Below are 27,943 nucleotides of genomic sequence, written 5' to 3' on the forward strand. Positions count from 1 at the left end.
AAAAAAAAAAAAAGCGAGTCAGTCAGTTGAGGGGAAAAAAGGATGAATAGGGCAGCAACACCCCTAGCGATGGATGAGAAAAGGCGAAGGCGTAGTGCGGGTATGCTACCTTGAGGATATGAAAATTGACAAGTGTTCTTTTTGGGAGGATGGAGAGAATGGGGAGGGGAGTGATGTTGACGGTGCCACGAAAAAAGGGAAAAGGGAACGCGTTCAATTGGAGAGCAGGGGCAAATGAAGTCCACCTGGTTGGTATCTGTACGTGATTTCATCGCTGAAGCATCCAGCCTCTTTACCACCCGTACGTATGACCCTTGCCTCCCCACCCCATTCACTCGCCCCAGTCCTCACTTCCAACAACACCGTTTTCTTGTCAGTGGGGTGCTACAACAGGCTCTTAGCATCCAGGTGGATCCCACGGAGCCTCTTTCGCAAGGACAGAGGTTTATAATAAGTACCACTGCTTTATGGTTGTAAGACCGTGTTGTTGAGAACGCTCTGTTGACTAGCCTGGGTTGGAACCAAGCGGGTGAGAAGGTATTCGCAAGTAGAAGGATGAGTTTTGTCGAGATCTGCTCCAGAAGCTGTCTGCCATCCCACCTTGCCATTGGGATAAGCAACATCGTATATATCGCTCGCCCCAAAGCCAAAGTTGGTACCCTAGGGACAGCAAGTTTGAACGCTTCGAGATCATGAACACGTCGACACTATATAGGGCCAGGCGGTGTTGAGTAGTTTGAGACACACTACCGCGACAGGCCGCGCTTCAATTGGGTAACGGGACTCTAGCGGGTTTAGGGAGGTTGGCTGTTGTCGCCCAGCAGCATGGTATGAAGACTGCGTTCTAAAGACGGCTAGCGCGGATACAATGAAAGAGACTGTGCACATGAATGTCGACCACAAAGAGCATGGTGGAAGGAATGAGCAGAAATCAAAAGGTGGAATCCGCCTTCAGTGCCGCTCATTTTCACGGATAAAAATTTACATGAGTTTTAATGAAAAGTGAATGGTAATGGGATATCTATTGAAAACTATTGAGCACTCAGGGTCTCGGACATGTAGCACGCCTCGATGTCCTCGACATCTTCCTTGCTTCCAAGGAAAATGGGCGAGCGCGAGTGAATCGTCTCGGGCTGGACATCCAACATTCTCTTGAGGCCAGTCGACGCACGACCACCAGCCTGCTCGACCAAGAAAGCCATGGGGAAGCACTCATAGAGGATGCGCAATTTTCCGTTCTTGGACTTGCTGTCGGCGGGGTAACAGAAGATGCCTCCATAGAGCATGGTACGGTGAACATCAGCGACCATCGATCCGACATAGCGAGCAGAGTAAGGAGACTTCTTGGGATCCTCGGGGAACTTGAGCGAGTGGAAGTACTTGGTGCAGGCCTTGTCCCAGTACTTTGAGTTGCCCTCATTGACTGCATAAATCTTTCCACGGGAGGGGATTGTGATCTGCAAAGGTAGAAAACGTATGTGGTTTTTGGTTAGCTGGCGAGTCCTCTCTGTCTGTCCTTCTTGTCATGCTTGAGATACAGAACTTACGTCGGGATGGGTGAGAATGAACTCTCCGATCTCAGTGTCTAGGGTATATCCGTTAACGCCCTGACCAGTGGTCAAGACCAAGGTCGAGCAGGAACCGTACGTGCAGTATCCGGCGGCAACCATCTCTGAGCCAGGACGAAGAACATCAGAGATCTTGCCAGTCGAGTCCTCCTTCTATTGACGGAAAATACATATGAAATAGTTAGCGCCTTGTAACAGGGGGCTCCAGGGCCTATACAGAAATGATGGTGACGACATATGAAAGTTCTGTTGATTCGTGTAAGGGAAATTGCGGGGAACTCCTGCTTCCCAGTAAACGCAATTGTGCTCACGACACGCTTTTTTCAGAAATAAGACTCCGCCTTAAAGTGATGCGGATGGTCGTCTTTGGCAAAATAGAAGAAATGAGGACCCCCCTCCCTCCCCCCAAGCAAGAACCTGATACAATCAACCCCTCTTTCTTAATGCCACACATAAACCATTGAGGAACAAAGTCTTTTTGCGTAATGGCATTGCTTTGCAATATCAGTCATGTAATGCTTAAGAACATCCAGCACAGTATTTGTTTTCCGCCGTATGAATAAAGATGGAGACACGACAGTAACCCCAGACTTACGACTTTGTAGATTCCAAAGATAGTTCCGATCGAGACACCGCAATCAATGTTGGAGCTTCCGTCGAGAGGATCAAAGACGACGCAGTACTTTCCGCGGTACTGGTCCTCGACAATGATGGCCTCCTCGTCTTCCTCCGAGACCATGACTGCGACCTTGTTGGACGATCGAAGCGCGTTCACAAAGATCTCGTTGGCAATCACATCCAGCTTCTTTTGCTCCTCGCCCTGGATGTTGGAACTGTTGGCAAGACCAGTCCTATTCAATTGCATCGAATAATGAGGTATAAAAAAAAAAAAAAAAAAAAAAAAAGAGACGAGGGTTGGAATGAGTAATCTCCTCATTCATGTTTGCAGCGAAAGAGCGGAAGAGTGATTTTTTTCAAGCAGAATACACTTGAGGCAAAGGAACGTACATGCTGATCAAGCTGGCCTTGCGGACATTGGAGGCGACGAACTTGCAGCCGAGCTGGATGGCGGTGAGGAGGAGGGTGAGGTCGCCGGAGGCCTCCTTGTAGTTCTCGACCTGGTCCTGGAAGACGTGGCGGGTAAGGGTGATGAGGTTGGTCTTGGATGGGTCCGACATGGTGGCGCGTGAGTTGTGTCCGGTGGGGGTGGGGGAAAAGAAGTGGAAAAGGAGAGGGAGGAAGAGGAATGGAGGAAATTGAAAAGAGAAGAGAGGAAAGACGCAGGTCGGGATGGTTGCTGAAAATAAAAAGGAACAAAGAAAGTTGGGCGAACACGGATACACTCAAAAAAGTGCCCCCTGGCCTGACGTGGACAAAGTCCGAGTTCCAGAGGCTGTTTATAGACCGGCCCCTCTTGACTCTTTCCGCCATACTCCAATTCCCTCTCTCTTGAGCTGTCGAGACCCAACAGGGGTCCCACTGCTGACGCCATGTCCGGGGCCTCTTTGCGCTCCCACCCAAAGGTTCCTCTTCATCATTATGACCGATCCAATACCCTACAGGGGCAGCAACGTAAAATAAAATAAGGTAAAAAAGAGCGTCTCCCGGGTCGCTCCGGGCGTTGCATGTGTGTGTCCCTGTATTCACAAACTTCACAGACGCGTGTATTTTTAGCCAGTCTTTTGGGTTCCTGTCCACCGCACCCAAAAAAAAAAAAAAAAAAAAAAGGGATTCCTCACAGGTTTGGTTTCCCACGGTCACGTTCGTGTCTCATGCTATGCCCTGGTCCAGCCCATGAAAAGCGCGTTTACACACAGCTCCTGATGAGGTGAGGATCGAGTCAATGCTCAATGCTCCTAGCGACCAAATATTAAGGGGTTTCAAGCCTAGGCATTTTTAGGCCAAAACACGTACTTTTAAAATACACCTGCTCCAGAGATGCTGCGTTTGGAAACACAAAGTGCATACTCCGTGGCAGTCATTCTTGTGCATGCTTCCTTCCAATAGACCCTCCGAGCGACAGCGACTTCTCAACGATTTGATGATGCTCATAGCTCTCTCGCGAGTACAGAGAGCAATGTGGAAGAGGAAGAGGGAGTCGCAGATCTTCTCTTTCTGGTTTCTTGCTCTCGCTTTAAAACAGACCGTACACCACAGCACTCGACGAGACGATCCCTATACATCCATATATCCATATTCCCTTCACTTCCTCCAGAGAGATTTCGCAGCCTGTGTTCAGGGCGTCGCGGGAAGGGTTCATGGCTGTATTACAGCAGATTCAGGACCACGAAGTGTTCTCCAATGCAATAGGTGCAGCGATTTATTTGAGAATGATGTCATAATTATATGAATGCTTCGCCCAGTTACTACACACCCTTCGTATACAATAGATAGCATTGATCAATCATCGAATAAAGCACTCTTCTACCCTTGAAATCCCCTTGAATGCTCTGACCCTCGGGCCGTTTACAGTTGCGCTCTTTTTGCGCGTTTGATCTGCCAAGGCTTTATAGCCCGCCAGGGCGACTGAAAGGCTCTTCTTACCTACTGGTCTTCGTTTGTATGACCCAAAGACAGAGTTAAAATTGAATGGGTACTCCCTCACCCATGAAACAATGGCCTCATAGTGAGGTGTTTCCTGTTAGCAAAGTTTTTCTTCCTGACATTTATACTTGTTGACGTAGGGCTTGACTCCTGGTCAGTGTCGGAACTGGCTGATAAGGGAAGCTCTTCATCCAAAGCACTCTCATATGGGTCAGAGTGAGTGATGGTGTTGAAACGTCTAGATGATGAAAGTAGATCCATTCCTGTATAGAGACAGGGCTGTGGGGTGAGAGCTGGCTGGCAAGTGGATAGGGAAGAGAGCATGCCCTATCTGAGAAGCGAACGGCGAGAGTGATAGACGGAAGCAAGGAAAGGAGAGGGAGAGGCTGTTGTTTATTCTGGGCAATATGCAGTCTGTGGGGGGGACCGAGATACACCAGGCCACGGAGGTTTGAACACTCGTGTGCCTGTACATGGGCAAGTGTGTCTGGTAGGAGCGGTTTTTGTGAGACGAATACATGTGCATGTTGTGTAATTGCGGATGCCTAGGCTTGAAACACCCTATTAGTTACTGCACCCCGCTAGGCCGCTGCGGTATGTGAAACAGGGCGCTCAGGGTCTGCAGCTTGCAGCCCCCCTCCGATTTCTGTCCAGCTGCCCTTTTCTCTCGGCCCTGGACTGCCACGCGTCGTGGAGACCGCAGGGGGTGGGTGCGCCTTTTAGCATTGACTCTCCGCAAACAAATAAACGACACCCCCTCCGCGGACGGCGCCCGTGGGCGGACGGCGCCCGTGGGCGGACTTTGTTCCAGCGTCTGGACCACTCGCGTGCGCCACATACATAGATAAGGTTTCACCGAAGGTTATTTTTGCCCTGAAGTGTTCCTAGGTTGCTAAGGATGACCTAGACCCTTTGTAAGATCATCTTGCCCATCCCATCCCATCCCATTCCATCTCTCTCTCTCTCTCTCTCTCTCTCTCTCTCTCTCTCTCTCTCTCTCTCTCTCTCTCTCTCTCTCTCTCTTTTTTTTTTTCTTCTTTTCTTTATTCGCCCTCCCTCCTCTGTAATTAACCGGCACATCCATCTCCGTGGAGAAGGCACCTCGGTATTCATCCCGCACCCTCTGTTTTTGCCCCTACACATCTTCGCTCACACGTTCAATACACCGCATCCATGGCAGATCCTTCGGTATCCTCGTGGGGGGCATACAGCTCGCTGAACCAGGCTGGACGGATATCGCAGGAGGAGCGACCTTCGCGCAGCGACACCAACAACGAGTTTCGTCTGGGGATGATCACCCCGCACGAGGCTGATACCGACAGCGAGGAGAACAAAGACGACGCCGACGACGCCGACGACGAGGAAGATGAAGAAGATGAAGAGGATCTGGAGAGTATGGGCGACTTTGCACCGCTGGCGAGTTCAAATCGGTCCTACAATAAACTCAAATCAGCGTCTCCGTCCTCATCCCTCCCACGCGTATCGCATCCATGCAAGGTCCTGGCCACGGTCTTTGGCACGGCCATGGTTGTCTCCTTGGCCTTTGCTCTCCTGTCACTCCTCCACCTGAACTCCAATACCTCTCTCGATTCGGAACCCGGTAACGGAACCTTGATGGCTCCCGTAGGGATCAGTATCGACGACTTTACGCTGAAGGACTTCAAGCTCCCACCTTGGAACTGGGACATCAACTCGTATCTGCCGATCAACATCACCAACGGACCAAAGTTCACACATATCCAGTGGAAGAATGGAGAGCAGTACCTGCAGGTCGATTGTCCCGATCAGGCCAACTATCAATACCATTTTCAATCTTTCCCCAAGGACGAGTTTCGGGATCACCCTACTGCAAGCCAGGGGATCGACGATCTGTTGCCTCTGGGCGAGGAGCCTTATGTGTTTGTGCTCTGCCCACCTGGACAAGACAATACGAACCTGGTTTTCCGGGAGTTCGACATGCCTGACGAGCCCTTGCCCGAGGCACCGCCGCATATTGACGGAACTCTGCAGGCCCCTCAGCCGTTGCTGGATGACGTAGTGATGATCTTGGTGGATGCGATTTCGCGAGCAAAGTTCAGGATCGAGATGCAAACAGTTATGGAGACCTTTGCGGCCATTAACTCGACCGGCTCAGGAGCTGGAGCAGGGCACAGGATCTTCGATTTCGAGCACTATAATGTCCTCGGTCAGAATTCGCCACCGAACAAGGCCTACATCTACTCTGGCCAGTCGATCGAGCACAGAAATGACGGTGCACAGCACTGGCTCTGGGACGCTTATGAGGAGCAGGGGTTCACAACAGCACATACGGATGGCGAGTGCGGAGGCGAAAGAGGCATTACCGATTATACGACGGGCGCGATCACTTTCGAGTACTCGCATAAATTTCATCGACTCCCGGCGCAACATCAAATGTCGCAATTGTCCTGGTGCGAAAACCATGACATGTATGCCTCAGGCGCGTGGGGAAAAAGTTGTACGCTTCCTGCGGAAGTGAATTACAATGCCGCCCTGATGGGCGGAATGAGATGGAATACGCCTTATTGTGCGGGCGAGAAGGCGATTCATAAGCATATCATGGAGAATTTGGAGGGTTGGTTGGTCAGCACTAAGGGACAGAGGCGGTTTGCGACATATTCGTTCATGGATGCCCATTCACCTGTAAGCATTTTTGTCTTCTATTGCTCTCCATAGGTCTGTTGAAGAGATCAGTACACTAACACGGCGTTTCTTTTTCTTTTTTTTTTTTTTTATTTGTCTTGTGTTGTGCAGGACCACCACCACATTTCTTTTGACAAGCATCTCGCGGCTCTTATTCAGAATCTTCTTGTTGGTCAGAATGGTCAACCGCCTCTTCTCTCCCCAAAGAGGTAAGCGAACTACTCATTTCCGCTCTTCATGCGACCAAAGGACAAACTGAACAAATACCTAACCTGTGCTCTTGTTTAAACTCCTCCTCCTCCCCCCCTCCTCGCCTTAAAAGCGCTCTCGTCATCATGGCAGACCATGGATTGCACTATGGCCGGGAGACCTACACATTCCCTGGATTCATCCATCACAAAATCCCACCACTCTTCGTAGCCCTTCCAAATCAACTCCTCGCAGAACGCCCAGACTTTGCTCAGGCACTGGAGCAGAACCAGAACCGGATATTGTCCCACCTGGATCTTCACCAGACATTTCATCATCTGGCTTACGGAGACATGCCTGTCGGCAACTACGCCCAATACATGACCGACTTTATCGCGGACGGCACCTTCCGACGACAGTTCCATCCCAACGCACCCAATGAGACCTCTTATGCGCAGATCTATGGCCGCTCGCTCTTGCTCCCGATCGAAGAGGATCGATCATGTCGAACCGCCGGTATCCCACACGACTTTTGCGCGTTCCAACCGTTCCTGAGCCTCGACCCCAGCAAGGCCGTCGACTCGACGTTCATGAGAAGTGCGCTTCTGCTCCTGGCCAGGCGGATGAACGAACTGACTCAGATCTATCATGTGGACGATGTCTGCCGTCCGTCAAGTCTGGTCCTGCAGCCAGCACAGGATATGTCGTCCGTGAGCGGGTCCTTTGATGATATCGGTACGGGGGATCTGGTGATGGAGTCGGCCTATGCGTCAGCGTCCGCCAATCGAATGCTTCCGCAGCAAAAACAGCAACAGGACGCGCAATCAGAGACAAGAGTGTTTTATTTTATGGTGAGGGATCGTCATCGGCCGGACCGAAAGTACACAATAACGATGAAGGAGGACGACGTCTTGATGGGTCAAGGAGAAAGTGTTACAATCCAACAATTGAGCGCCTATGCCGCTGCCTGGCACCCCTGTGCAGTGAAGATCGCTGAGGGAGGAAAGGCCATCGGCAACTGGCAGGAGGCCGTCAAGCAGTTTTGTGTCTGTTCTTGAACGTACGAAAAAGAATGGCAAGACAGAATATTATGTATATCGCAGCCAGGAGCCGCCATTATAATTTACTAATGTACCAATATTTCACATTGAATTGCCCTTGGAACATGTCATTACTGCCAATTCCCTTTGTTGGGCGCAGCACATACAGTGGTACAGAAATGGTTGTGTTTACATTTATTTCTTTCATCGCATACGCATCACTCATCGTTGGAGCTAGGCATCCGCGACATAATCAACGCGCTGCTGGGTCTTGAAACCTGACTTTTCATGGTTTCATTCTGCTCTCCAGACTGAAAGCCCGAGCTGCTCCGCGAATGGTGGTAGTGATCCTGATGGTAATTGTGGCGATGGTAGTGACTATGCTGCTGTTGATCTGTTGAAGACCTTCCTTGATGTGTATTGCTGCCGCCATGCTTCGTATGATGTTGGTGCAACTGCATCTGTCCTTTTTTCTGCTCCTGCTCCAAAAGATGGTGCTGGTGCTGAAGCCACTCCTGCTCATACTCCGTGCCTGCCTCTTGAATATGATGCTGATGGTGAGATCGCCCGCTCGCCCGATTCATAATGGCTCCCGCAAAGAGCGAGTCGATGTCAAACCACCGGTCCGGCACCATATCCAAATGCCGATTCATCGCTGACCGGAAGCGCTTGCGATACTGCGCTGGAGAGACAATCGTTGGCTCGCGGGAGCCGACAGCATCCTTGACCCAGGACTCTAGCTTCTTGTCCCAGGTAAAAGGGCGGATAAAGTCCACAATACCGACCAAAAGCTCCTGCTCCTCGTCAGACACAGCGACCAGGAGCGAGTAATCCATAATATTGAATCGCTGTAGGAACTGAGAATCGTTGGCCAACGACTCGGAGAGCTGTAACTTGGCGTGTTCGCGTATAAAGAACGGAGATTCGGACATAAACTCGATAAAGTTCTCGTCCAAGAGAACCTCGTTGTCCCTACCACTGGGTTGCACGTATCGATTGCGGCGGGACCCTTTCAAGTCGTAAATTTGAAGGTTCTTGCGGTCGTAAAAGAGGTTTTCCATGATCAGTACGTCCATGTTCATCGATCGGCCGAGAGCCCCGTGTTTGTAGCCCACGCGATAGAATCCGAAAATCTTGGCGAGTACGGTCGGTCGCTAATCATCCAAAAATCAGAATGTTTAGAGTCATTAAGGCATGGACCAGATGGCAGACGCATTCTCTGTCGCTCTTTGGTCATCTGTTCAATTACCTTGTGGTAAATGGCCTTTTGCATGTATTGAAAGTAATGCGGCGCAAATTTGATAAACGCCTCCAACTCAACCTTCGAGAGCTGCTTCATGATAAATCGATCGTCTCTAGTCTTTAGGAACGAGGAGCCAGATTTACCACCGTTTGCATCCCATCTCAAACATCGGGATAAAGACTGAATGTAAGAGTACTCGCATCCTGCAGCCTTGCGAAGCGCATGGAACTGCTCCATATAAAAGATCTTGCAGTACAGCATAGTCGAACCATCTAAGAATGCTAAAATGTCGAAAACAGAGTTGAGGGAAATATACAAGAGACTTAATACTGTTTCCAATAAAAACATACATCGTCCCCATTTCCCTGCAGCAAAAGTAGAATATCGAACTTACGAAACTTCATATGGGTTCCAGGCTCAGACAGCAATGAGTCGTCAAGGACTTGAATGTCATCATAGATTCCCTCGGTCGGTAGCCCAGAGGAGGACGGCGTATTGCTTCCACTGCCGTCAAAGGATGCTGCAACACTATCTTCAGCAGGCATGGCTGTTCCAGACGTCGACATAGGAGCAGTCGCATGGTTGTTGTTGTTGTCCACATTGATGTCGTCGCCTCGGAAGATGCCTTTCAGCTTTTCGACATACTGTGGGGAGCTGAGTGTCAAGGCAATGATGGAGCTAGGTTCATCTTCACGCACAATAATCTGCGAATATGGAAAAACATGCTCGAACGGTTGCCTACTCAGAAGGAAAAAACACTTGTGGCGTTAGTAATAATAATCACCTATACATTGTACAAACGCGCTCAGTCATAGGGAAAGTCGCTTACATGGGATAGTCTAGGGGCGTGAAATTAGGCGAGTTCCGGTCTTGCCAAAAGTTGGACAGTGTCTTGATCAAGGATCCGCGTTCAACGCCTTCGGCCACTTCGCTCAGCTGTGGCAACTTTGAGGCTGCTGCCAGCGCCGCACTCAAGGTACCGGTGACAGTCATGTTCATAGACGACGACTTTGTAGGCGGAGATCCCACCACAGACGAGCTGAGTCCGCCAGTGTGAGTACTAGCATTGTTCGTGCCTGAATCCTGTTGTTGATCGGCGGAGTAGTCATCGTCTCCCAAAAACATCATCAGGACTGGATCTAGGGACACGTTATCGTCCCCATTATTAGCTAAGGAATGAGCACCTCCCGGCCCTGCGTTGGGACCTACGCTGTTGCTCCTAAGGTTGTTGGTTGCTTCCATCGTCAAAGGGTCTTCGCTTCCGAGCGCTTCGTCCATGGCATCCGTCTGGATTAGCGAGAAGGTATAGCCACGGCTAGGTTGATACGGCTCCTCACCCTCACCTTCGGACTGATAGTCGTCCTCATCCTCTGATTCCTCCTTGGCCGCCTCCTTGACGCTCGAAAACACCTCGATCGATGGCTGCTTTGCATCAAGCGGCCGCGCATTGCGGCTAGAGAGAGCATTCATGTACCTTGCTCGAGCGGTTCCGTTCGGTCCTGGCATCGGCTGCGTCAGAGAACGACTCCTGTTACCGACCACGTTCCTATGAGTTTCCGACGAATTTGTGGAACCATGCGTCGGAATGGGTATTCCTCCACCCTGAGCACGAGCTAGGTAGCTTGAACGCCTGCTGCTGAGGGTTGTCGAGGTGAGGCTGTTGGCGGCTGAAGAGAATCTTTCTGGTGAAACTGCGTGGTTAGAAGGCGGACTACTCGCTGTCGATGTGGACGAAGCTGTCTCCGTGGGTCGCCTTGGCCGTGGTTTATTGAAGAAAAACGGATTCTTTCCTGACGTCGAGGATGTAGAGCTTGGTTTCTCGTTTGTCGGAGTGCGGTCAAGCGGGATGATTAGTCGTTCGTTCATGTTTTTTAAACCCAAAGATGAGGGCGCTCCAGAGTGGGTTGGTGTGGCGGTAAGGCCGGTCCTGAAATGCTGATTATCCCTCCGCTCCTGTTGCAGCAGAGTCATGGGATCGAAAGTTGGTAGCGACACCATTGATAGGCGACTTGAAACCCGCGTCGTAGTTCGCGAACTGGCTGGCAGCGGAATTCGGGGTATAGTAGACGCAGGAAATGGCTCTTTGGTCTTGGCCTTTTCAGCCAAGTCCTCGTCCGTAACAGTTAAAATCGAGTCCGACGTCAGCGCGTGCGTGAGTTTTGGTCTAAACTCCTGCATTAGATTCATGGATAGCCTGCGAGTAACCTTTGGTTCCATGAATGGAAAGGCAATCTGTGAAGTGGCCTTTTCAATAGCGCTTTCAAGTGCAGCTACATCTCCTTCTTCGATCTTTGATCGGGCAACCTTCAAAGTTGGCGAGCTACCTAGGTAAGGTAGGTCCGAAGGTGCAAAGTCACTGTAATCCTCTCCATTTAACTCGTTGCTGTCACCGGCATCCAGAGTCATAGGCAAATCATTCATCAAGCTCGCATGGTGTGCTCGATCCGAAGCGACAGGAAACTCCTTCTCGTCGAACAGTCTCCGAAGTTGCGATGTAGTGCTCCTTCTAAAATCGCGCTCTGGATTGAAGTACTCACGCGCAAAGTCCCCGAATGTTTTGTTCCACGCCACTGCCTTCTCGTATAATTTGATCCGCACCATGTTCAATGCCAATGTGTCCGTCGGAGAGCTGTTGAGATAAGTCTGCTGCAGCAGTTGCAGTATCCACTTCTTCTCCACGACCACGTTCCTCGACATCTCTAGTAGTTCCTGCTTGGCGGCCTCGATCTTGGATGGTTGGACGACATCAAAAATACAGTTTTTGATCCTCACCATAACCGAGTCCCAGTATCTGGTGATCAGAGAGCGAACAATATCCAAATCCTGGTTTTTGGTCCGTGCATAGTACTCGGGCTTGCAACGGACGAGCATGGGCGGAAAGTTGATGTCAAAGAGTCGAATCGGTATCCGCTGAATCTTGACGACCTGCGTGTCCAGGCCAAAATACCGAATATGGTCGCGATTGATGTCGTGAGGGCAGATGTTGGCCCGGCATGTCAGGTTGCTCTGGTAGAAAATCAGCTCCAGAAACTTGCCAAAGGAATAGTTCTTGGTATCATCCGAGATATAAACCTGCGGAGTAGAGACACCGCACATCTGGCACTTGCTCCACATCATGATCGAGTCTTTTTTCAGCGCTGTAGGTGAATCCCATTGCTCCACAATAACAGTAATCTTGGCATCGCCATGTGCATATATGCGTTGATGGTCTCGGAGAGGTCGATCGCAGGCTGAGGACGGGCAGATGAAATTCGACTCCCAGCAGATTTGGTCAAGGTAATGAGCGAGGGTGACATCGCTCAACAAACTATAATATTGAATGAGGCGTATGACAGGCCCGACGCAGGTCGTCTTGGTCGGCATACAGATGTTCGAAAACAAAAATGCGAGGTTCTGGTAAGCGAATGGCACGATATGTGGTGGTCCAATGTTGCTGCTCAAAAAGTCCTCCCATGCTTTGCTCTTTGCTTGAAAGTCGTTAGAGATGTCAATGTAGGCGCCTTCGACAAATCCACTATCTTGCGACCTGCCTGTTGATGACTTGTTGATGATAGCGCTCGTACTGGCGGCTGCAAATAGAATCTTTGCGTTGCCGATCTCCCGTAGCGCTGTGGGTGTTGTGGACTGTTCGATCGCCTTGAGTTTTTCCGCATCCTCGATCATTTGCTTCAGCAGAAATGGAGGATTGAATTTGACAAAGGGCGATGCAGAAAGGATCGTTTGCTTGTATGGCACGAGTGATTCTTGAAGACGGCTGATATCTGCATCGGAAGAGATTTCGACCTTCTCCTCCTCTAGGAGGCGTGATTCTCGCACTGCCGATGTCATGGCAAATTGGTCGCTCATAAGTGAAGTCTCCAGTTTGAGGTTATACGACACCCAGACCATCAATCGGACCACCTTCTTGATCCTGTTCAGCGTTTCCAGTGATCCACCGCGGAGAACCAAGGAGCAGAAAAGATTTCCTGGGCAGTCCTGGAAGAACATGTAGCTCTTTCGCTTGTTGGGGATCAACTCGTGGACAAACGTCTTTACTTCGAAAGAGCCGCAGGTTCCTAACCGTGGTTCCTTGACAAGCTTATCGAACGACAGAATGATGTCGGCTCCGGTTGAATGGGCGATCGCCTCGGCCACCTCAAGTTTGACGTTATATGCCACTGCGACATTGTGTTTCAGCAGCAATTCAAGCGCCAATCTGGAGACCGTCTTTTCCACAACGATGATATGCGGGCTCAGAGCGACGATCCGAGCGACCAGGTGCTGAAGGTATTCCCTCTCTTGGTTCACAATCGGTTCCAAAGAAATAAAATGGTTTTCGACACGCTGATATTCCAGAGCGAATTTCAAGATCAGGATCCTGGGGTTTTGGAGGGCTCGACTCATCTGCTTGTGGGCCAAGTTCTTGGTACAAACAACGCCGTTGATATAGAGTGTGTCCTGGGCAGTTCCGCCAGGGATTTTCTTGACCTTGACGACCTGCCTTACGTCCATTCCTCCCAAGATTTGAATACTTGTCGAGACCTTGAGCACAAGTTTCATAATGACTTCTTCCCAGCCATCACCATTGTCGATTTCGAACCGTGTCAGGAGCTGTCGTAGCAATCGGCGCATGTGCTGCAGAGAGGCACTGTTGAGTTCTGTTGGGCTGACGGCCATTGACGCCGCTCGGGAGTGACGACCGGTATGCAACAGCGCCTGAGAGTTCGAGCTCAAAAACGGCGAGGCTGGTCTGATATCCATGGGTGATCTCGCAGATTCTGATCCGTCAGAACGAAGCAAGCCCCTAGTCTTAAGGCTCAGACTCAGATTCCGGTTGGGTCGGTTCCCGCTAACACTGATGCGGCGGCTCATGGGCGAACGGTCTTTTGAAAACATGTCCCGTATTTCCTCCGCCCGGGTTGTGCGCACGATAAACTTTTCCCTTGGGATAAAGTCAGAGATAGTGCTGTCGTCATCATCATCGTCGCTGTTGCCATCGTTATATGGATCGTTGAGAGTGACAAATCCTATGGTATTGGGCGAGTTCGACGGCCAAAGGTCGTCTCGGTCGTCGTCATCCTCCTCTCCCATGAACGGCGCTATTTCTGGATCCAAAATTGAGTCGTGCATGGCATCTTCAAGCGCAAGAGACCTCCCGAAGGGCACCGTGCTGCCATCGATTTGGTCACCATTTGCGGTGTTGGACCGAGACCGAGCCAGAAACAAGTTTGATCCGGCATGTAAAAACTTTCGGAACCCATCTAGGGGAGTGCCGTCGTTTTGATTCGAAGACACGGGATTCGTAGCAATCGAAGGGGGTTGCGTTAGATATCCGTGGACACTTGATGGGGTCGACGTGGACCAAGTAGTACCTGGGGTGTACTCGCTGAGCCCATTCTCCTGCTCCTCGTACTGCTGCATGACATCCAAGCAGTAGTTGCATACACGCAGATAGCCTTCGTACCCAAGTTTGATTCCGGGAATGATTTTTGATGCGCACTTTGAACAAAAAATGTGGCCTAGTAGAAATGAATAATGTACGGAATGAGCCGATCAATTTACTGCCGAGAAAAGATGATCCTGCTTGCCATAGCGTCGTATGGATATCGGTATGTATTACCACAAATGCGGCAATGGTGTTTCCTTCTGAAGACAAAGAACGAGGCGCTGCATCCAAAGCACTCCTTTGCATTTTCGTCCGCCATCCAGTAATCCCTGTTCACGCCTTCTCCTCTGACACGGCGGATGAGTTTAGTCAATGAGTTGCCCTTCTGGTGCCCAGAGCTGAAGCTTCTGATCGATCTCGTATCCGAGTCAGCGAATGCCTCTCTTGCGCCGAGAGTTTGGTGGATATAGTCTCTGGTTGCAGAGGTATCCCCTATTGTAAATCGCCAAACGTGAGGAGTTAGCATGTTTCATAAAAGACCCTGGGTGTAAGATCCAGGGCAATACCTTTCACGCCGTCAAGACCTTTGAGATGCGTGACTTACCTGCGCTGAGTCGTGTATGGTCTACTATCCGGCTGTCCGGGGCTCTAGTGGTCATGGCGCCTGGCGAATCGGCAAGCAGCCCATCCTTGAACATTTGTTGGTCTCCAAAGGCGGGACTGAGCGATACGATGGGTGGCGCCATCGAAGTGAGCGAGGCAGAGTCGTCGTCCTTTACAATGCTATGCTCCATGGTGCTTACTTTGAAGAGGGAGGATGCTCGCTTGGGTACGGTCGAGGATCCTGAGTAATGTTGCCGGACAACGATGGTCCGGTCCTTATCTTCTGCGATTATTGGCGTTGATATGCCTGGTTGCATACTCGATTTACTACTGAGGCTACCCTTGCTACTGTTGTCCGAATTAGAGATCCATGACCTTGAATCTGACTGGCGTGAGTAGGATGGTCCGATAGTCGATGAGGAAGACACGCTGCTGGGGTTGTCTTCGAGAGTAGCGCGGGGGGTTGATGCGCCCGACGCGGCGGAGGAGACAACCAGAGAGGGCACACGGCTGTTGGAGTGGCTATCCCATGATGATTGATTATCTATACCAGGTGCAAAGGTTGTAGCTTGACCGGATTGTGCTGCAGCAGGCGTTGTTGGAGGTGTCCAAGGCTGGGACGGACTATGGGACGACGTCGAGAGGGTGTTCTTAACGCGGTGGAATATCTTGGAGAGTACGTTCTCTGGCGGGTCCTCGTGCTGAGGCTCATGGAGAGCATCGAAGCTTGTGAAGGTACTCATGGCTGCAGGGAAAATAAAGACGCGGGTGCGTTGGGCTGAATAGGAAGGGTGTTATGAGTACTACGACGCGACAGAAAAGAAAGAGCAGGTCGAGTAGAAAGCCATAGACATGAAAGAAGGTAAAGAAGGTGTTCTTTTGTAGGGTGGTGGGTAGAGAGAGATGGGAGACCAATAAGGCACAGCGGTGTGTGTGTGAGCAGTGAGAAGAAAGAAGTAGCTCAGGACCATGCCATGGCCATTCTTCAAAGGCACGCCGCAGAGAAGACCCTTTGTTCAGCAGCACGTCCCTGGGGAATTGGCCAATCAGAGGGAGCGGGCTGCTTTGCCAGTCATAGCCTAGGGAAGATGTATTTTGTCGCACGTGTAACAGTGTCCGTTGGGTCTGCGGTTTGATCTGATTCAACCCTGATCCGTCCTCCCAACGAGATCACTCGCCAGAAAGGGATCTCCCATATACTTCTCCAGGGCATCCCTCCGTTCCCACCACACCTCCTCAGGAACAGTGCCTCCGACGACAGCAGCAACCTTACGCCTTTCTCTGTACACTCCTCATTCTCCTTACTTACTGTCCGATCAGGTTCTGCCTCTTTGCCTTGTGCCCTTCAAGTCCAAGACCGTGACAAACACTAGCCCTCTGACAAGTTCGCAACCCTCTGTCCAGCCTAGCTCACCTGCCGAATGGCCTTCACTCTCGGGGCGCGATCCTGCTCCTCAGGGCGAAGGGCGCTCGTGCCATCGTCTCCCTCCTGGGCCTCCTCTGACCTAGGAAATCCATCTGCTTCAAGGCTCTTTCCCGTTTGCATGCACACTTCCAAATTAGTCGAGTCAATTGTCCCTGCAGTTCAAGCGCGCAGGGCCCTAACACCTTTCCAACGGCTGCTTCTTCCACAGCGGACTCCCTCTTGGCTTGGTGATTCTTCGGTGCTGTCAGGATCCAGACGGAGTAAGAAACCGACTCGACGAAGCAAACTTTCTGGGGCAATTTACTACAACGACTCTGAACTTACGCTGTTTTACTGTGCATGATCTACAGGGGTTTCAAGGAGACAGCTTCATCATTCTTCCTCAAATGGAGTCGCCGCGTCCGCTCAAATGGCGCCAGCACCTAAATATAATAATACCAGCTCAGGATCATCCTTACTATCAGGAATGCCACCACACAAACGGGAGCCCAAGATACGGAGAAGATCCAACAGGATCATTTCTCTGCCACAATGGAGAAACGCGTCCAGGGTCCCAATGGCCTATATGAACTCCTTGCTTCAACACACTACGACTCCAGCCCATCCCAGCCTCCTCGCACTCTACCGACGACACCCGGCGCCCGGCACCTCTACTATAGTCGACGATGTCACTGCCATCTGCAAGGACTCGTATCGGGACCTTGGCATTGGAGATTATTCATTCATTCTTGAGACCATTCAGGATTGCTCCGCTAGCCAGCAGCAGTTTTGGGAATCAGTGACGACATTGATTCAGTATTCTGTGCCGCAAATGAAGGCTTATTTCCATAGCTACGCCGAGGAGTGGCAGCAGACTCTGGGCTTCGCCGTGCTGGAGGTATACTGGAAGCAGGACCAGTCCATCTTTTTGGATCAAATTGAGAGCGCATGGGAACGAACGATCGTGGATCAGGGACTAGACACGTCAACATCATACACACCGCAAGCAGAGATTTTGGCAGCATTTATGATCGACAGCTTGCTATCAACCTTTTATCGATGGCGAGCGTTGGAACTCTACGAAACCTTGAGCGAGAGGGGAATCAGCATGAAGCAAAGGCTCTTGGAAAGTCTTATCCGAGTCGCGGTGGCGCAACATGATGGCCAAATGTTGGAACGAATCGGCCTCATGCTACTGAGGCACGAGGATCAATATCAAGGATCACTGGCTTCACCCGATCCTAAGACGAGGATACGGAATCGACCATTGCTGATGTCGGCAAAAACCATGGACGCTTTTATCTATGGAGCGTGCGAGAACGAGCTGTATGAACTCGCGAGGGCTGTTTTTAACCGAGGATTGGAAGCAGGCCAAAAGTATCGCATTTCCACTTTCACTGGGGTTCTCAACTCGTATTCCGTCAAGGAGTTTGGATTCGACATCGTCTCGGCTGCGGCTGCAACTGGAAAGGGCGCAAGGCAAAGTCGGCGGTCGAAATGTGGGAAGAATCAAGGAGGCGAAATAGAGGCAGAAGTGTTTAGTCGACCAGATGATGATGGCGGCGCTACAACAAGATCAACTTCAGCGACTAAGGAAATCGCAGTGGCGAACCCCATGGAGATTGAGAAATATGTCAGGGCGATGGGGGAACAAGGCATTAAACCCAACATCACCACCTTGAACGTGCTCGCTAAGCTGTACCTTGAGATGACCCAGTACAAGGTTCCGCATGCACCGTCATGGAAATCCGCTTTCAGGCAATACAACCCGCTCAGATTGGAACCGGACGTGGTGACGAACAACACGCTTTTAGCATACTATGAAAAACACAGGGATCTATCAACCATGAGAAAGATATATGACGACATGGTTGGAATACCTGAAAGAGAGCTCATCAAACCAAGACGGAGGAGGAGGCCGCGAAAGCCGCTACATATTGAACAAGATCAGCTTGCTAACCAGCAAGATACGAGCGTCGACAGTACAGGCGACCGTGCCGTCAATGAGGACACCCCGTCTTTTGAGGAGTATCAGGAGCAGCCACAGACTCAAGATCTTCAGGAACATGAGCCGCCATTGCCAAAGCGTCATTTACGATCAAATAGGGACATCTATACATACAACATCATGCTTCATGCATTATTACAGCACGCGGTCGAGACCAACGACATCGCCTCAATCGGTCAGTGCTTCTATGACATGGAGCAGGACGGCATATCGGCAGACACGGTCACTTTCAACACCAACATACTATATCATATCTCGAGAGGCGATCTGACATCAGCCATGCAGGTCTTCCGTAGTATGAAAGGCACTCGCGCCAATGGAAGGACTTCTATACAGTCTTCATCCAAACCTGTCAGATCGACACCATCATCGACGTTTGTTCTCTCGAGATCTGCGGCATCTTCACAAGGCTCTGTGTCAGGCTCAGTGGGTGCCGACTCGCAACAGCAGGGTCAGACGCCATTCTCCAAGATGTCTTCAGACGAAGTCGCTGTGCCAGCGTCGGCTACTACTTCACCTCCGGCTCCCGACGTCGTCACACTTACGTCGATGATCAGCGGGTTTGCGCATGCCGGTCAGATGGACAAGGCAACGCATTTCTTCAAAGAAATGATCAACCGGTATCGGATTGAGCCCAGTCTCAAAACATATTCAACACTCGTCGCAGGATTGCAGCGTGCAGGTGATTATGAGCGAGCAGAAAGATTGTGGGATATCGTTTTAGAGGAAGACGAGGAACAACGTCAGGACAAGGACGGTCCTGCGCGAGAGAAGGAGGGAAAGGACAGACGACTTGATGTGGAAGCATCAGACCTTTTAGACGGTAAGAGTGCCGAGCGTATACAACAATGCAGACAAGACCGGACGGACAAGCATTTGACCATCATGGAACGGCGACAGATTGAGACGTGGAGGAAATTGTATAAAGAGTCGTTGGCGGGCTGAACGCGACAACATGATCCCTCATAATAAACTTAGACTCCTATAGATGCTGCTTAACTGTAAATGTGACCTGAAGCGCATGGGAAACATGCGCATTTTGTTCTTCAAAAGAAGAATGGGAAGGATTGATTTATTTAACTCTCATGATGAACACCAGTTGCTGCATCTTGTTCCGCGGAATATCGCCTTGAGGGCTTCTGTGGGAGAACATCGCCCGTTCCACGCTTCTCCACCATTGGCAGGAATGTGGCCTGGGGACGGTACATCGCTGCCTTGTACACCTCCTTCATGGCCAAAGAAGAAGGCAGATAATGGAACACGGCGTGTCGCACCATACGATCCCACAATGTCTATTGCATTAACAAGCACCAGACCACGAATTGTCAATCGCAAGTGAATAAGATCGCACAAGATATTTTTTTTTTTTTTTTTTTTTTTTTAAAGAAGCTCCCTTCAGTTTACGTACCTGGCCAAACAGGACTTTGGATTGGGTCTTGCTTGCGTTGAAATGGTATGTTACAAAAGGCAGTCGTTGTTCATGATAATCGCTAAATGCTGCAGTTATGTCCTTTGTAGACAGAGAAGGGAGGTCGTACAAGCAGTTGGCCAGAATGACTGAATCCTGCAGAGAATTCACAGCACCTAGGGGAAAAAAAGGAGTATTAGAATAGATAATTGAAGTGTCCGTAACCTTGCAATTATCTGCCCACTATCTGTACCTTGACCCGTGCTTGGGAGTAACTGCGATAAAGTTGAGTATGAAATGAATACATAAACGATTTGTTAGATCGCTTGTTCAGCTACCCTTCACCAACAATGTTTTTTAGATGATTGCACTCAGTCCTAACCTTGTGGGCAGCTTAAAAAAAAAAAAAAAAAAAAAAAAAAAGAGAGAGAGAGAGAGGTTAGAGTTGCTATTCAGGCAGAAAATCAAAGTAAGAAAAATAAAGACACGATCAAGTCCACATACCATCGCCAATCAACACACATCGACCATAGTGCCATGTCTGGAATAACTTATCCTCGAGTGCAACCCTCGAGATGCGCTCCTGGGGGGTCGCATCAATCAGATCCCCAAGGATCCCATGTGGCGTTTTGAATTGGTAGACCTCCTCAATCATCATCCCGTTCGAGTCCGGCGTCCACTCCGCGTTCCCAATCATCTGGTCGACAGCCTTACTCCCAAGCTGTAGCTGGACACTCCAACATATCTTACGATGAGGCACCGTGAACGTGCTCCACTACCAAAAATAAGGCACAGCACAAAAAGATGTATCAATGGCAGGCATATAGACCAATTGCAAATTTTGTTTTTGTTGGAAGAAATCCTGTTGAAGACTTACCGTATACGGCGTGCCCTTTTTGCCGATCATCTGCGCGAAATGCGTATAGTCATCCTTCAATTCCGGATACTTGCTCACCAAAAGTGGATCTGTAGTTCCGACCAATGTAATGTACCCTTGCGACAGTCCCTCTGCGTCCGCCTTTGGGAGCTCGCCCTTTTCGGCCGCTTCCCTATAAATGTTCTGTCGGATCGCACTGTAGGCCCCATCTGCACCAACAAGAATATCGCCGCAAGCTGTCGTCCCATCTGCGCAGGTAATCGTGACTTGATGCTCATCCTGGCGTAGCGAAATGACCTTTTTATTGAAGTGAATCCTGTTCGCAGGTATTTTCGAGAGGAGTAGGTCGTACATTGGAGGACGAGCAAACACAATAATGTCGTACCCCACTCTACCAACATTTACATGTTAGAATAGTCAGTAATGGCAAGATCATAGGCAACCTCGCTGGAGAAAAGAAGTCAGGGGACATACTTTTCCTTATATTCGTCGGCCCCTATACTCCCAATATTCTTCAGCTCATCGTTAAAAATATTGTATCCATGACTCGGGAACGAGATCTCTTTAAGCTCCTCTAACAAACCAAGCTGTTCAAATGCTGGCAAGATATTCGCATTCAGGGACATGATGGCCCCTACAACAACAACAATAACAACGACAAAAAGGGAGGCAATTTGCTATTAGCATTTGGGTAGTACCATCCTCACTGATATATCGCTCGGACTGAATAATGACCCTACCCAAGGGCTTGACGTATGGTGCGCGCTCATAGATTCTGAAGGGAATGTTGGCATGCTGGAGTAAGATGCCTAGGAACAAACCGCTCAAGCCGGCGCCAACAATGATCACCTCCGGAACTGGTGGATTATTTGCGGTACTCATATGCTCAGTGGGCATAATATTTTAGAGTAGGAATAGGAATAGGAATAGGAATAACAGTGGTGATAGTAGTGTAATAGTAACAGCAACAGTAACAGTAATAATAATAACAATATATATAGTTTTATAAATAAGAATGGTTGACAGAGGAATGGAGTTTGTCGAGGGGGGAGCGAGAGAGAGAGGTAATCTGGATGAGGATGATGAGGATGATGTGCTCGGTGGTGTGGGCGGTGCAGAAATGCCGTAGTTTAATAGTCTAATGTATGCAATTGCGCCCACAAACCTACAAATGGACCACCAGTTACAAGTAGTACCTATTAACACATGCGCAGACTGTTTGTATTTCCCGCGTCCTTCTTATTCAGTGGACCCCGCTATCTTTAAATACTGCAGCAGGATGCACGAAAGCGGATCCGTGGTGCTCTTCAACAATTTAAGGACTCAAAGAGACGATACTACACCGACATAGGCGAGCCTGCGGGCTGCTAAACGGCGATACTTCAAAAGTATGCTCAAAGTAAGAAGCAGCATCCATGGCACGCCTCTTTATTATGCCCCTTTTGTTCGTCAATGCTTTACTAACTCCTGTTAACATCTAAGCTAGACCTGCGCCTTTTTTGATCCTTCAGTCCCCCTGTTCGTCGTCTGGAGCCCGCTTCAAAGGAGACTTAATTCCATCGAGAAAATCAATATGGCTTTTTGGAAAGATGCTGCTAAAGTTGGTCTCATCTACCTTGATGACTACCTGCTTCAGACCATTGAGTTTGGGACAGAAATTAGGTCGTGGACGCAAAGAGGCGACCGCTTTGGCTGGGTATCCAATGATCATGCTGATGTAGGTTTTGTCTGTCGGGTAGTACTTGCCAAGATCCATCATATGGCCCAGGACTTCCCCACCAGAGCTAGAGTCGAGGACCGAGTCCGCACCTGTTTTCGAAACCACCTGACGCAGCTTCAATTGCATGAAAACGGGAAACATATTTTGTTTAGCCCGAATGAAAAAGACGATATCAGGTCCTGAAGTCCGGGCTTTGGGGAAGAAGAATGGCGGGACGGGCTGACCAAGTCGCATTGAACTTTTGTTGATATGGGCGTCCATGAAGTCCTCCATGGAGATGTGCGCATGAGTGATCCCCGCTGAAGGCCCTGATCATCCAGACCAACAATCTCCACATCTCCTGCGAGTTCCCCACACAGAGAAGAAATCGATGGTCCGTGTGGCCAGTCGGAAAGAGCACGTGCCTTGCAAAAACGGTCATCATCATAAGCTTCTAGGCGTACCCGCGAGTTTGGGCCCTGTCCGGCTGTTGCACCCACCAATCCGTAGTCTTCATAAAGCCGGAATCCCGCACCCTGAAGTAGTTTTCGGCCGCTTTTAGCACGAATGCCTCATCGAGAACCGGTCTTGCTTGTCTTTCAACGATTTTGATACGGCTGAACGCGCGCTCCACCAACTCTGACACCATGCGATCAAGTACTAGGTGGTCACCTCCAAACATATACCGCTGAAATAGAAGTAACCCTAGAACTTACTCCACCGTACGAAGGTCCGGGAAGCTTGCCAGGTTCCTGTGATATTTGTCTTCCGATCGGACGAGCTCATATATGAGATTTTCCGGATGGTTGCGTAGATCCCACGATACCAGTCTCCGTTCTGTCTCCTCGATTGTGTCTCGCCAGGCCTCTGGTTTGTCAGTGCCAATGATCCTCGCGGTCGTAGTTACAATGGGACGGGATCGCCCGACCGGCTTTTCCATCATCATCTCAAAGGCCTCTGGTGGCAGGAGCTTGTCCAATGCGTGCCTTGCATCCTCGTTCTGCAGCAGTTTCCTCAGATAAGCAATAAAAGTATCGATCGATCCTTGATCTGTCCATCCGCTAAACTCCATGTAAGAAAATTGGTCCAGTTCACGTTTTAGAATAGAATCAGCGCTTCGTGCCCAGTTGAAAGTGTAGATACTGAGCCCCGTCCCGGAGGTTATGAGCGTAACGTCCCCAGTTCTGCTGCTAGAATTGGGGGATCCTTGTTCTCTCCCTCTCTCTTCGCACTCTTTGTAAGAGGTTCAGCATCGAACAAGCAGGGCGTCCAGCGGATAGGAGTGCTGATAGCGCCGTGACTAGTGCACAGATCTTGGGACGGCCAAAGTTCTCGCCGCTTTCAGAGCATGATCTTGATGGCATCAAGTGCACCATCGTGGACGAGGTAGGCACAATTCTGGCATTAGGCAGCCACCTTGATACAGTTCAATGTGGAGGAGCTAAAAAGCCCATGATCGACCCATAGGTGCGCCATGCTGCCATAAAGACCTACACACATGTCTTCGACCACTTTGGGGTGGGTAAAAAGGAAGCGGAAGGTGTAGCTCTTGAGGACGTGACAGCACATGGAAAGGTCTGTGGCCGGCTATATCAATATTTTTTCCACTCTCCTTTGTCTTAGAGGCGAGTGCAAACCGGCGACAGCGATTTCTATCGTCAGTGGCATCATCCCCTTTCTCTGTTTCTTCTGAAGGTCGTAAGCTGCTACGCCATCTAAAACAAGGTTTGGGTTCAGATTTCTGAGGGACATTTCGAAATTGTGGACTGCGCCCATTTTTTACCGCGACTGCAGATTTCTCGTGTGGTTATACTAATAAGGAAGAAATGAAGTGCTGCAGAGTATGCGCATAAACATGGACGCTTGGAGAGGGACGCGTGTGTTGTTGCTGACAGCCCTTTCGGCCACTCCCAGTGCTGCTGTCCACAGCTGCGACGTGTGCCCACTTGGAGGTGTTGTCTGTAGCAGGCTGATTTTCTTAAGAAGTGGATGCAGCACAGCCGTATGTGAGCACTTGATGAAATAGGAAAAAAGCTGGAGAGGATGCAACCAGCATTGGTTATGTTGGAATAGACAATTTGGTCCGAGTCCAACGTACCCACGATGTATTGTCTTTAGGGATTATTGTATGCCCGCATAGTGCTGCAAGAGGATAGTATTGCTGTATGTGACCTATATGGTCATCGTCGCTGTAGCCGTTTTTTTCTTGTTTCACTCGTTCTCTTTCCTTGCTGCTTGTTCCTGTGTTTTATGCCTCTTTATCCTTGTGCACTCCCAAGTACATCATTGGCTGCTTAAATAGACGTGCTGGCTGCACTCACAAAAGACACTCTTGTGGTGGTACTACTTTTGCCATGTCTTTTCTGTCTATTGCTTACTATCTTTCCATGCCTGTATGCTCATCAAAGGAGACCTCTCTTCCTTTCTTCCTCTCATCCTCTCATCCTATCATCCTCACTCCCTCACTCCCACTCTCCCTCTCTTTGCTCCTTTGCTGCAAAGACTAGGCCATCTTACCACCAAAGTATATTTCATGTCCCGATAGGTCACCGGTCAGATTTATTTTGCCACCATTATCTCCTTACTTGTCTCTGTTCACTGTCTCCGTGCTGCCTGTCGCCCACTATATCCTTTTCTTTCATGTGAAAGACTCGAAGAGACTATGTCGATAAGAAGCACTGCAAATAGCAGTGATGACGTTTACCGTCTGCCTGAGGAGGGAGTGTCTATCGGAGCCCTCCTCTTTGTCTATCTTCTCTCTTCTCTCTTCTCTCCCCCATCTTCTCTCGCCCGGTCTTCAAGGTAAGCTCTTCTCCTTCCTTCTCCTCCACCTTTATCCCTGCTGTAGCTACTCCTACTTTCACCCTCAGTCCTTCACTTCTGCTGTCTCTCGCCCCTTCTTTCTCGCTGTTCTCTCCCACTCTTGTCCACCTCAGACTTGTTCCTCTGCACTTGTATCTCTCTCGCACTCACTCACGCAGCGAGTCCCTTGTGTCAACTGTTTCTAATACTCTCTGTCACACACACACACATTCTCTCTCTCTCCTTCTCCTTCTCCTACCCCTTCACCTTCCCCTGTTCCATCTCTTTCTTTATTTACTTCTTTCATTATTGCTAGGTGCCTGGTCTCCTCTCCCAAGAGACAACCATTCAAGGGCTGCAGACCTGTGACAGCCGGTTGATGCTCAGACGTCTCCTGCTGCGAGTGGGATCTCGAGGCAAGTGAAAACATGAGTTTGTCTTGCAGTTGCTCACCATATTTGGTTAAAACACGTTTGTGACCATTTGCCACCCTTTTCTTTGGCCCTTTTTTTTTCTGTTCTGCTGTTACTTTTGCTTTTGTTTTTGCTTTTATTTTTATTTTATTTTTGCTTTTTTGGTACTTTGGGTGGGGATTTCAATGAACAAGGATGAGCGATCCGAGCCCTAGAGAGTGGGAAGAGGAAGTTGCGCTTTTGATTGACGGATTGCGTTCTTTTTGAGACGAGGGCTCCACATTTCTTCTGGACATGATGGCCTTCCATATGTGGTCTGATCCAGCTGCTGAAGTAAAAAAAAGAGAGAGTTCCGGGGGACAGCTTTGGGTGTTGGCTAATGGGTTTGAGCCTCTCTTTTTCCACGGTTCTGTGGTTTTTTCTTTGCGCATTGTCCCCCTTTAGAGCTGTTTTCTCGGCCAGAGGCATCTTTGTGCCGCTGTTTGCCTTCTTTTATACAGATGACGATTGGATTGAGTACAGGCTATCTGACCAACATTTGAGGGCCAGCCAAGGTGCATTTTGCTTATTCTTGTGGAGCTGCTTTCTTTCCGTGACATGATGAGCAGCTCTATTTCTCAAGGCCTCTTTAGATCGCCAATGAATACAAAGACTGTCTGATATACGGAGGGCTTTTCTTTCATTCTTTTTTATTTTTTATATTTTATTTTATTTTTTATTTTTTATTTTTTTATATTGTTTTGCCTTTTTTTCTTCTTTCTCTTGCACATCAATGTTTAGGGCGCATCCACGGCGGCAAGCGAACGGACCACCAAGAAAGTAAGTGACACAGATGAAGACCTACCTCCCCTCTCCGCCTTTTCATCTCCCCGCTCTTACACCTCTCCGCTTTCCACTTTGCATCTTCCATATCACAATCCATTCGCCGCGCCTGCCACACGGAATCATTTCGTCTTCCGTTTCACTTTGCGCACACTTGCACACAAACACCCATACACATTCTCACACATTCTTATACACTTGTTTATTGGTTGAATGCGAAAAGCTAAATTAGGTACACGGAAGGGAGTGAAGGTAAGAATGAAATGGCATGATAAAAAGAAAAAAGAAAAAAAAAAGAAAAAAAAAGAAAAAAAAAGAAAAAAAAAGAAAAAAAAAGAAAAAAAAGAACAAGAACAAGAACAAGAACAAAAAAAAGAAAAAAAGAACAAGAAAAAGAAAAGAACAAGAACAAGAATAAGAAGAATAAAAATAAGAATATCAACAAGAACAAGAACAAAACAAGAAAGAAAAAAAAAAAAGAAGAAAAGAACAAGAACAAGAACAAGAACAAGAACAAGAAAAAAAAATATGAGAGACAAAAAAATACCCCAAAAAAAAATAAGAAGGTCAAAAGCCGAACTTTTTTTCCCTTGTGGTTTTTTCTGGGGTACCATGGCTTGCAACCTGCCCGCGGTGTATCCTGCACAGTCTTTACTTTCCCAAGTAAGATTGACTGATGGCAAGCCAATCCACTTTCCTTTGTATGTATCGCTTCGAACCCCACACCTTAGTCACCTTAGAATCAGCAACCGTCAATGTGAAAATGAAATAAAGAGTGAGGATTGAACCAAACGATGAAATGTGCAATAGCAAGAAAAGCCTTTGTCGGCAGTATAATGAATGGGTTTGCACTTGGTGCTCGCACTGCATTGAAGGGACATAGTGATCGACGCGTATATCTGGCCTGGGCGGTGCACAGCCTCGATGGTATCACATAGATTTTGGCCCCCAGAGCACCTGTGCAACATTCACATCTACTCGCAATGAAGGAGCTCCTTGCAAGACCACAAATGGACGGTTTTTTCTGGGAAACCTTTTTCTTATCATGGAACCTTTACCGCGACTCATTGACTATGAGGAGTGCGTCAGATAGCCGGTTTCGTTGTTGCTGTTGTTGTGGTAAAATCAGGTCCATTGACTGAGCCAGACACGCTTTTTCACATATTTTTTTGTATCCAATCTTCACCGCGATCTACCCCTGAGGGCTTTTTGTCATTGGTAAGGGTGTGTCCTCGTTATTTTTCTTCAAACATTATTATGGTGGTTTTCATGTGTCAGGCCGTCTCGATGTATTTG

At 49.2% G+C, this 27,943-nt stretch overlaps 7 protein-coding genes across 7 annotated transcripts; 3 read left to right on the top strand and 4 right to left on the bottom strand.

Annotated features, from left to right (window-relative positions):
- Window positions 1-964: 964 nt before the first annotated feature.
- Window positions 965-2,927, bottom strand: BC939DRAFT_456342 (fructose-1,6-bisphosphatase). Its single transcript, XM_051556316.1, has 4 exons — window positions 2,577-2,927; window positions 2,164-2,419; window positions 1,548-1,721; window positions 965-1,457 (listed from the first exon to the last, which is right to left on the bottom strand). The coding sequence occupies exons 1-4, from the start codon at window positions 2,744-2,746 to the stop codon at window positions 1,032-1,034; spliced, it is 1,026 nt and encodes a 341-aa protein (XP_051410579.1). The 5' UTR covers window positions 2,747-2,927; the 3' UTR covers window positions 965-1,031.
- Window positions 2,928-5,136: 2,209 nt separating this feature from the next.
- On the top strand, window positions 5,137-8,098 carry BC939DRAFT_530204 (uncharacterized protein). Its single transcript, XM_051561560.1, has 3 exons — window positions 5,137-6,773; window positions 6,885-6,982; window positions 7,096-8,098. The coding sequence occupies exons 1-3, from the start codon at window positions 5,286-5,288 to the stop codon at window positions 8,018-8,020; spliced, it is 2,511 nt and encodes an 836-aa protein (XP_051410580.1). The 5' UTR covers window positions 5,137-5,285; the 3' UTR covers window positions 8,021-8,098.
- A 22-nt stretch (window positions 8,099-8,120) lies between these two features.
- BC939DRAFT_211532 (uncharacterized protein) lies at window positions 8,121-15,528 on the bottom strand. The gene is made up of 7 exons (XM_051550709.1): window positions 14,845-15,528; window positions 14,597-14,743; window positions 10,075-14,485; window positions 9,944-9,983; window positions 9,640-9,643; window positions 9,252-9,526; window positions 8,121-9,156 (listed from the first exon to the last, which is right to left on the bottom strand). The coding sequence occupies exons 1-7, from the start codon at window positions 15,134-15,136 to the stop codon at window positions 8,221-8,223; spliced, it is 6,105 nt and encodes a 2,034-aa protein (XP_051410581.1). The 5' UTR covers window positions 15,137-15,528; the 3' UTR covers window positions 8,121-8,220.
- Window positions 15,529-16,329: 801 nt separating this feature from the next.
- BC939DRAFT_456354 (uncharacterized protein) lies at window positions 16,330-19,622 on the top strand. Its single transcript, XM_051556318.1, has 2 exons — window positions 16,330-16,899; window positions 16,990-19,622. Exons 1-2 carry the CDS (start codon window positions 16,635-16,637, stop codon window positions 19,569-19,571), a joined length of 2,847 nt encoding a protein of 948 aa, XP_051410582.1. The 5' UTR covers window positions 16,330-16,634; the 3' UTR covers window positions 19,572-19,622.
- Window positions 19,623-19,633: 11 nt separating this feature from the next.
- Window positions 19,634-22,014, bottom strand: BC939DRAFT_456355 (uncharacterized protein). Its single transcript, XM_051556319.1, has 8 exons — window positions 21,652-22,014; window positions 21,386-21,545; window positions 20,912-21,302; window positions 20,539-20,809; window positions 20,417-20,427; window positions 20,288-20,309; window positions 20,035-20,210; window positions 19,634-19,918 (listed from the first exon to the last, which is right to left on the bottom strand). Exons 1-8 carry the CDS (start codon window positions 21,806-21,808, stop codon window positions 19,703-19,705), a joined length of 1,404 nt encoding a protein of 467 aa, XP_051410583.1. The 5' UTR covers window positions 21,809-22,014; the 3' UTR covers window positions 19,634-19,702.
- Window positions 22,015-22,418: 404 nt separating this feature from the next.
- On the bottom strand, window positions 22,419-23,259 carry BC939DRAFT_494236 (uncharacterized protein; the record flags this gene model as incomplete). The annotated part of the gene is made up of 2 exons (XM_051559598.1): window positions 22,419-22,869; window positions 23,075-23,259. The coding sequence occupies 2 exons, from the start codon at window positions 23,257-23,259 to the stop codon at window positions 22,419-22,421; spliced, it is 636 nt and encodes a 211-aa protein (XP_051410584.1).
- Window positions 23,260-26,161: 2,902 nt separating this feature from the next.
- Window positions 26,162-26,550, top strand: BC939DRAFT_456359 (uncharacterized protein). The gene has a single exon (XM_051556320.1). The coding sequence runs from the start codon at window positions 26,205-26,207 to the stop codon at window positions 26,424-26,426; it is 222 nt and encodes a 73-aa protein (XP_051410585.1). The 5' UTR covers window positions 26,162-26,204; the 3' UTR covers window positions 26,427-26,550.
- Window positions 26,551-27,943: the final 1,393 nt, after the last annotated feature.

This window comes from Gamsiella multidivaricata (assembly GCF_025024155.1).
Source record: "Gamsiella multidivaricata strain RSA 2152 chromosome Unknown BC939scaffold_47, whole genome shotgun sequence".
Classification (NCBI taxonomy): Eukaryota; Fungi; Mortierellomycota; class Mortierellomycetes; order Mortierellales; family Mortierellaceae; genus Gamsiella; species Gamsiella multidivaricata.